The following is a 9,396-nucleotide window of genomic DNA, read 5'->3' on the forward strand; positions in this document are numbered from 1 at the left end:
TGAAAAAAAAAAAAAAACAAAGGAAGAAGAAGAGAACAGATCTGCGTTGTGGAGGAAGCTCAAATTTCAGCTGCATTTGAAACTTTCTTCTTCAGTCTTGCACTTAAACGTGGGTCTGGGTTTCTTAAACTTTCCAATACTCCTGTAAGTGTAAGTGACTGATGGGAATATAAAATGAAGAAGAAAGAGTGGAGGAGAAGGTGTAAGCAAGGTTTTCAGACCCGGACCGTTCATTGAACCGTAAAAGGGAGAGGTTCAAGGGTTTTGAGGTTGGACCGAGGTCGAACCGGGGTCGAACCGTGATGACGTCATAATTAATTTAATAATTATTTTAAATATATATAAAAACATTAAATTAATAAAAAAAATAGAAAAATTAACTAAAATAGCCTAATTCATTTAGAAAAGCTTATTTCTAAAAAATACATAAAACTTACAAAAATACAGTACACAATTACACGTTGTTACACACTAGACAAAAAAAACTCCTTCCCATCAAAAATGCATGAAAGAAACAAGTCACTAGACAAAAAAACTTTTCAAATGTAACATCCTTTCCACAAGTTAATTGAACCATAATACAAAAACTGATCCCTAAAACATCCTAATCCCACATTCACTTTTCCTTTTCAACTTTCCACAGAACCTACTCATTATGCAACAGACCCAAAAAAAAAAATAAATAAATAAAACTAAATAATTAACTTGTATTGCTGGGAAAGCATAGGGTTTCTGAGAATAATTTCTTCTTATCTGGGAAAGCACAGGGTTTTTGCAAGTCATTGGTACTTGTATTACTATTTTTGCTTCTTCTCACTTTGACTAGCTATTAGCTTACTTTTGTTTCACACTGTTTTTGCTTCTTCTCACTTTGACTAGCTATTAGCTTACTTTTGTTTCACATTTTGATTAGTCATTTCTTCTTCATTGTGCTTGTCAAGTATGTGAGACATTAGGGCCAATTGTTTTCAGGACACCATCATAAGAAAAAGCTAGTTAAGATACTATAAGGCGTCTGCCTGTTCTATCACTGAACTCATTTTGAAACAGGTCCATGGTCCACCTGTTCTATTCTTGAAGGTCATTTTTCTTCTTCTCTTTTTATTTTTTTATTAATATGTGGTCTGATAGCTGTAGTTAAGTAAATTTGAAATCTAGCATATTCAGATGCTATGTTAATTCTGGGATTTCAATTATGTTGAGATTGCTTTTAGTAATGGGGCAAATGATTTGAGAATAATGTAAATATTATTGAAACCAACAGCAATAAAAAATACAAAAAAAAAACATGCAGCAAGAAGTTGCAGACACAACAAAGTAATTTTGGCAAACAGAAACACCAATTGACCCAAATCAATTTTCACAATTACAATAATATCACAAGCCTTGTCTTCACATACACCAACACTTCAGATCTATATCATCATCCACAATCAATTTTCAATTGACCCAAATCAATTTACACACCAACACTTCAAATCTATATCATCATCCACAATCAACTTGCAAATATTAACAAAGAAAAAACAGATTAAAGTACCAACGACGGCGACGACGACGAGGCATAGAGTGAGCTGCGACGGGGACGAGGGAGAGAGGCAGAGATGAGCGTGAGAGAGTGAGCTGCGATCTGGGTTGAGCTGCGACGGCAACGAGGGAGAGAGGTAAAGACGAGAGAGTGATTGAGACTTTGAGAGAGTGAGGAAGAGATCTGGGCTGAGCTGCAACAGTGCGACGGCGACGAGGGAGAGAGTGATTGAGAGAGTGAGGATTGAGGAAGAAATCTGGGCTGAGCTGCGACAGTGCGACGGTGACGAGGGAGAGGCAGAGACGAGAGAGTGATTGAGACTTGAGAGAGTGAGGATTGAGAGTGATTGAGAGAGGGTTTCAGAGTGAGGCTAAGAGTGATTTTTGAGAGAGGGTTAAAAAAAAAAAAGGTGGAACGACGCCGTATAGGGGGAAAAAAAAAAAAAAGGCTGAAATTAGGGAACCGTCCGAATCGTGTGAACCGGTCACGGTTCATAGACCCGGACGGTCGGACCGCGGTCCGGACGGTTCTATGCTTCTTTCGCATGGAACGGTTCCTTACCTTAAATGGACCGTGAATCTGAACGGTTCCCGAGTTTTCCAGTCGGACCGTACGGTCCGGTCCGGGTTTAATAACCTTGGGTGTAAGGAATGCACGTGGGTGATGGAATGGGATTAGGTGAAAAGGTGAAAGAGGGCTACCTAGAAGCTTCCTATTTTATAAAATATTAACATTTTTATTTACAAAAATACCTAAATTTGAATTTTAAAATAACCAAACTAATCACTTGATTATTATGGTAATATTTATTTTAAAACACTATATAGTCTATATTACATTCATTAAATGATGATCTTATATTTATAAAATTTGGTTTAAGAATAACAATGAGTAATAACTTTTTTTTTAATTACTAATATATATATATATATATATATATATATAAAGTGGTAATTCCAAAACGGTCTAAAATGGTATGCCGAAATAGGCCGGTACCGAAATATTCCGTTCCAATAGACAAACCGAAATGGCCACCGAAACGGTATTCATAACAATGATTTGAAGAGTGAACAGTAACTCATCAGACTTGATGAGTTACTATTCATGAGCCAAAAAAATAAATCTAGGAATAGTGAGTCCATTAGATAGCTTTTTTTGGGTTTCACTCTCTATTATAGATAGAATTTTTAGTTTACCTAGACCATTGGAGATGCTCTTAGTTTGGAAAAAATATCCTTTGAGAATAATATATGATAATGGGTTAAAAATTTAAAACTATCATACTTTTTTCTTAAATAAAAACTCAATATTTATTTTTGTTCACTTAAAATTTAATATTTTTTGTTTATCTTATGAAAGTTAAGATATAAAAAAACACATTTGTAAGATAGATTTTTATACTTATTTCGATTATTTTAGTCAAATTTTCAATTTTTACTAATTTCGATTATTCTAGTCAAATTCTTATGACAGTAATTTAAAAGAAGATAGGAAGGGAAAAAGGTATGACATTTATGTGCAGGTTCATTAACAATCGAGAAGTTCAACTAGTATATATAAAAAGAAGATATGAAGGGAAAAAGAGGTATGGCAATTATTTAGAAGATCATTATCATTCGAGCCACTTCTGTTTAGGATAAAACTCACGAAATGAAAGAAGAAAAACAAACATGACCAAAAAAAAAAAAAAAAAAAGAGAAAAAAAGAAAAAGAAAAAAGAGGAAAGTAAAATATTACATGGTTTATATCTATGAAGGATATTCTATCAAGCTAATTTCGTCTCCCATCGTCAAGTTCAATGTTACATTGTCCCTCACATTATCGTTCACATCACCATCGACACACGAATTATTCTTTATATTTCTTAAACCCTCCAATTCCGATGTTACTTCCCTCATAGTAGGTCTATCCTCCCCTTTCAATCTTAAGCACCTGCTTGCAAGATTTGCAACTTCCTTCAGTTGCTCGACATTTCCTTCACTTGCTATGTGCTTTTCTAGAACTTCAAACAATCTATTATCCTTGAAAGAAGAGAGAAAATATGAAGCTATACTTCTCTCCCTCTCGGGCCTATCAAATGAAACAGCCTTTTCACCGGTTAATAGCTCTACGAGGACCACTCCAAAACTATAAACATCACTTTTCTCAGTCAATTGACTTGTTTGCATGTATTCAGGATCCAAGTATCCCAAAGTTCCTTGCACCAATGTAGCTATTTGTGTGTGGTCAAGTGGCACCAATTTTGAAGCCCCAAAATCTGATACTTTTGCTGTGTAATTATTATCCAATAATATGTTTGAAGACTTGATATCTCTATGGATTATAGGTGGAGAAGCAGCAGAGTGTAGATATGATAGTGCTTCTGCTGTCTCTGCAGCTATCTTAAGACGAGTTTCCCATGATATGGTGGATGCTATGCTTTCATGATGAATGTACTCAAAGAGTGTACCATTGGGTATAAATTCGTAGACTAATAAAGGAATTGGTGTCTCCAAACAACAACCCAATATTTTAACCACATTCCTATGATTAATTTGAGAAAGTACAATTATCTCGTTGATGAATTGCTCAATTTGGCTTTTTTCTGCTATCTTAGACTTCTTGATGGCCACAATCCTATTATCTGATAAAAATCCTTTATAAACCATACCAAATCCTCCTTCGCCAATGATTAGAGTTTCATCATAATTGTTGGTAGCCTTTTTCAACTCTTCCATAGTGAAAATTTTTGTTGTTTCAACCGAATTTCCTTCTTTGTTGAGTTTCTGTTGTAAAATTAAACCTCCATTTTGTTCAAATAACCTTTGTTTAAGCTTGATTAACTTTCTTTGCTTAATTACCAAGTACAAGCATGAGCTACAGATAAGCACCACTATCAAGCCTATGAGAACACCTACATTTCAAATATATATTATTAGCTTTCTTTGCATAACTTTCAAGAACATCTAATAGTTATTGACAATTTGACATGCACAATGATTAAAGCCCATACCAAGTGCCCACCCTTACATTTGAAAGAAATAAAAGATTATTATTAATTGATATAGCATTTTTTTTTTTTTTTTTGACTGAGTAGGACTACACATGGGTGTAGGTACGAGCCTACACATGCTGTGTGCCCCTTAGGTGAGTACTGAGTAGGACTCACAAGTCACAACATGTAAGATCGATAGTACAGACGGAGGAGATGATTTTTGCATGGGATTAGGGAGATCAATTCCAATTGACAAGTATTTTTTTATATTTCCCTTTTGGACAAGATAAATCTACATTCATAATAATATTAAGAATTTTTTTTTTCCTTGAAATATGCATAAATTTTGGTTTTTGCCTCTAAACTATCAAAAAGTTCTTTTCGCCCTTAAACTAGTAACAGAATCACACTTTTTGTCCTTTCACTCATTTCTAGTTAATTTTCAGTCTTCCATGACTGGGATATTTTGTCACTTATCTAACTTTTCAACTTGTCCCTGGGCTGTCCTGCCTTAAATGAGCTTAAACACCTAATTGATAAATTCTTACAAAATTTTTAATTTCAAAGATCTAAATTGAAATGAAGAATTGTACAACTTCATAAAGAATTTATTTCTAGATAGATCTGTAATCTTTGTGGAAAAATATAGAAGAGTGATGAGTAATGCAATTCAGCTAATAGTCTGAAACTATCAAGTTATAGGAGGTACAATTATATCTTTTAGCGATAGATTGCCAAGATAACAGAAATTAAAAGCTAATTGACTTTTTATGTGCTTCATTTTCTAAATTTGCATTTAATTTAGTAAACTAAACGTGTATGAAATATAGTATTTTTTTAAATAACTTGTTCTTATCCGTGATCTTGCTCGGAAAGTAGAATCAATAAAATCCATTAAAAAGAATTAACTAAAAAACAAAATAATTTTAAGAGAATTAAATGGAAATTAGAATTATAAACACCATTGAATTACACTAGATGTCAGTTGTACCATCACTCTTAATGTCGTGAACCTTGCCATGGCATATCCTAGTCACGTAACCAAGATCTTGTTATTATTTTTCACTATATTCATTTTCCAAATTTCCAAATTTAATGAGCAATAGGACATACCTAGAATGGCTATCTTCAATGGGGACTTTCGCTTGTTGCAACGGTAACTGCCTTTTGTATTCTCACACTCTAAATCGGGGGGACATTGATATCTAGGATACTTTTGCCTTTCGTCTTCGCATTCATTTATATCTGATAGGAATAAGATAACACGAAAATTAATTAATTTTTTGTGCATTTTGGTGTTTACACTTTACATACATATCTTTGCTCACTTATATAGGCAACAGAGGTTTGGGCAAATTAAATTTGTTGCTCACTCATATTGGCAACAGAGGTTTCAAAAGTACTAAGCACAAGTCGTTCTTCAAAATTGATTTGGGTTAAATCCAAGGAGGCTAATCAAGCTCAAACACTTATTACAAGGATTGCCTTGGTTCTTAAGTATCCAGGAAAGCATAAGCAAACTCTAAACATAAACAGAAAACACCAAAAAAATGTTATGGCTCAACCAAAAGCTGAAAGTAGAAAACCAAAAGGTGGTCAGAGACAATTGCAAGTGAATCGCTTTAGCTTTTTCAGGCTTTGTGGCAAAACGCAATTGTTATTTTAGCAAGAGCTTAAGACACCGATAGGTTTAAATATAAAAATAAAAAAGGGATAAATTACAACAATTATCCTTGAGAATTTAGGAAGTAAAACCTCCCACTTGAGGTTTGTATAAATGCGAAGATTAATTCATGCCCTCTAAAAAGTGTGGTTTCACTAAAGATGAGATGACATTCCCTCTCATGAGTTTGATCATGAGATCACATCGTGTGTAACTTTAAGTAATATGACACTATTTAATTTCTTGTTATTGGAATAATAATTTAAAATTCACACTATTTGATTACATATTCTCTATATTCTTAACATATATGTTGAATTTCACGACAAAATAGGAAGTTACTTACTTTTTAATCGATAAACTCATATTTGATGTATAATTTTAAATTACAAAAAGTTGAACTTTAAACATCTGATTGATGACATGGTTATTCATTCATCCTTGACCTTTTTGAAAATTTTATAATCCTGGAGAATATATAAAGATAATGTAATCCAATGGTGTATTTGTAAAAATTTGCTTTTAATAAAAAATATTAAATGGTTTAACATTGTTTAAAGTTAGACTATGGCTAAATTGAGTCCAACCCCCCTCTCATAAAATCTTTAGAGGGTGTGTAATTTCAATAATAATACGAGGCCCCGGCACTCGTAGTATGCAGATAAATATTCCTTCTACGTGCCTCGGTGAAAGTTAAATTTATGATGGAAGTCCACGCCAGCGCCACAGGAACGTAATTCAAATACTGCACATCGTTAGAGGGATCTGTTTTATTTGATTCCAACCACTGTGTCTCTGCTACGAAGGCATGTTTGCAAGTATTCATGTTGTTTGTTGTACTCTCCAAAGTAACATTAAGTCGTTGAATCCCAGAAGAAGGGACTGTGGTCTGGCAGCAGTCGAACCCTGTGCATTTACCTCTCAGCGTTTGATTATTGCAATCCGTCTTGCAACCAAAAAACACTATAGAATCCGGGCTCTGACCAGCCATTGTGGCCTTTCCGCCACCGAACGAATTTATTCCGATATGGAGAAAAAAGGAGTTTTGGAGACGTCCACAACACCATCCCTTTCCGCCACCGAACTCTTATTTGGGCAGTTCGAAGAAAAAATAGGCATCATGACTCGAATGAGTCCGGGCTCAGAAAGAGGATCCTCCATTTTAAAAGGATCACAAATATTAAAAGGAACGCTTGGTAGGAACGCTTTAGCAGCAGCGACTCCACTTTCATTGCAAATAATTTCATACGTCTTGTGCACGAAGCAATTGCTTCCGATTCCAAACGGATATGGAATCGAAACATTTCCACATCTATCAGGACAATTGTGTTTTGCCATAGGTGGTGCTCCTTCTGCTAATCCATATGCCACTGCCAGCAGAAGTAAGAAAGTAATTCTCATTACAAATGTCACAGCCATTTAATTTCTGGGTGTCTTTTACGGTTCAACAAAGCAATATATATACCCATACATACATGGCCTTGCAAGAAAAGTATAGCTAGATAAGATATTTTTCCGCAACGATTTTGTTCCTCCGTTTACTTGGACTTTATAATGTAAAAAGAGAAAAAGAGGAGAGCGAGAGAGAGAGAACCATTGAAGGTGAAAAAGGCGAACGTATATTCTCCACCAAAAAAAAAAAGTCATTAGAAAAGAGCTATCATGTTATTGTCTTTAACCTTTAAAAAAACAAAAAAAATAATAATATTACAAGTACTATGAACAGAAAGAGTCATTAACCACTTTATTACTTAAAAAAAAAGGATTACCATGAGATTGTCTTCTATGGTTTCCAACACTTTTTATAAACTATTTTTTATGCATACATGCATCTATACAAAGAATTATCCAACCAACCGTTTTGTTCTTAATATTGTAATAAGTAACTTATTATAATGACTATGAACAGAAAAAGTCATAAACGACTGTTTTATCTAACATATACACAGACCAAGATGTTATCAAAAAAAAAAAAAAAAAATACAGGCCAAGATTTTTAGTACCATTTTTTATGGTAACCTTTTTCTAATCTTTTTCATTCAAAGTCTTCGTCCTAAGAGAAAAATAAAAAAAGAGTTTGTCTTTTATTAATTTCCATGATTTCCCCAACACACAACCCCCCCCCAAACGCATGCACATATTTTACAATTTTTATGAGTTTCCATTAGAAAATGTTCTCAAACCACTCTGTTTTAATGCACATACCATTAGTAAAAGATTACCGTACATGCAATTTTAATTTTTAATTTCATAGAAGCTTTAACAAGTGCATAGATCTTGTGCATCAAATTTGAGACACAGAATATTGGGCTGCCTTTTGGTATTTGGTAATATGGTCATTGGAGAAGTACGATTAGATCGGTAGAACATGACATGCCACATAGATTTTTCTTCTCTGTAAACAATTATTTGATGGTGTAGTTACATTTAAAAAAAAAAAAAAAAAATCTTCACCATAATTTTTGCTCAGATTTTTGTCTTTGCGGCCCAGTATGCTTTGGCACATGATATTATCATTTCTTGGTAGGATTGGAACTTTTATTCTTTTCGCACCATTTGATAGATAACGTAGTTTGAACTACAAAGGTGTTGCGTACGTTAAATATTAACTATTAATCAATCATTTTAAACAAAAAACGTGAACCATTCAAAAAAAAAAATTTTAGGGAACTTGAACCATTCAATTTTATTTTTTTTAGGGAACTTGAACCATTCAATTTTATTTAGGGAAGGTAAACCATTGTTGCCATTCAATTAAAAAGTAAATATTTTCTCCAAAAAAAAGAAAAAAGAAGACTGGATATAATAAAAATAACTATCCGGTTATTACTTATTTTCTCCAAAAAAAAAGAAAAGAAAAGAATGAGGAGTACGTTCAGGTTATGTAGGATTCCTCATTCTTCCCTGATAAACCCGATTTTTACTGGACTGGGTTGCGGGTGATTGTGAACTCGATATACTGTAGTTGTTTAAAGACCCTTAAATACTCGATTTATATAAAGACCCTTACATACTCGATTTGTATGTGACGTGTTCCTCACCCCTCACACATCTCACTCGATTTTTTCTTTTTTTGGTAAGTGCCCGTTTGGGTAGAGCTGAAACTTGCGTTTCAGCTCTACGTTTTCCTACCTTTTTTTTTTTTTTTTTTTTCCTCTGCACGTAAACAGTAAAAATACTGTACAGGGGACAAAAATTACACATGCACCCATGGATATTGCAGTGTCACGG

At 33.8% G+C, this 9,396-nt stretch overlaps 1 protein-coding gene across 1 annotated transcript; it reads right to left on the reverse strand.

The window, feature by feature from the left end:
• Nucleotides 1–3,123: 3,123 nt before the first annotated feature.
• On the reverse strand, nucleotides 3,124–7,156 carry LOC115985553 (putative wall-associated receptor kinase-like 16). Its single transcript, XM_031108493.1, has 3 exons — nucleotides 6,844–7,156; nucleotides 5,616–5,747; nucleotides 3,124–4,421 (listed from the first exon to the last, which is right to left on the reverse strand). Exons 1-3 carry the CDS (start codon nucleotides 7,154–7,156, stop codon nucleotides 3,277–3,279), a joined length of 1,590 nt encoding a protein of 529 aa, XP_030964353.1. The 3' UTR covers nucleotides 3,124–3,276.
• Nucleotides 7,157–9,396: the final 2,240 nt, after the last annotated feature.

Source organism: Quercus lobata, chromosome 4, assembly GCF_001633185.2.
Source record: "Quercus lobata isolate SW786 chromosome 4, ValleyOak3.0 Primary Assembly, whole genome shotgun sequence".
Classification (NCBI taxonomy): domain Eukaryota; kingdom Viridiplantae; phylum Streptophyta; class Magnoliopsida; order Fagales; family Fagaceae; genus Quercus; species Quercus lobata.

Bases quoted from the DNA above. Each gene is read 5' to 3' on its own strand.
- LOC115985553 (XM_031108493.1), bottom strand. From the start codon at position 7,156: ATGGCTGGTCAGAGCCCGGATTCTATAGTGTTTTTTGGTTGCAAGACG. The intron at 5,748-6,843 runs GTAGAAGGAATA...TATTCCTATCAG, and splicing joins TTTAACTTTCACCGAGGCAC to ATATAAATGAATGCGAAGAC. The intron at 4,422-5,615 runs GTATGTCCTATT...TTTGAAATGTAG, and splicing joins ATTGAAGATAGCCATTCTAG to GTGTTCTCATAGGCTTGATA.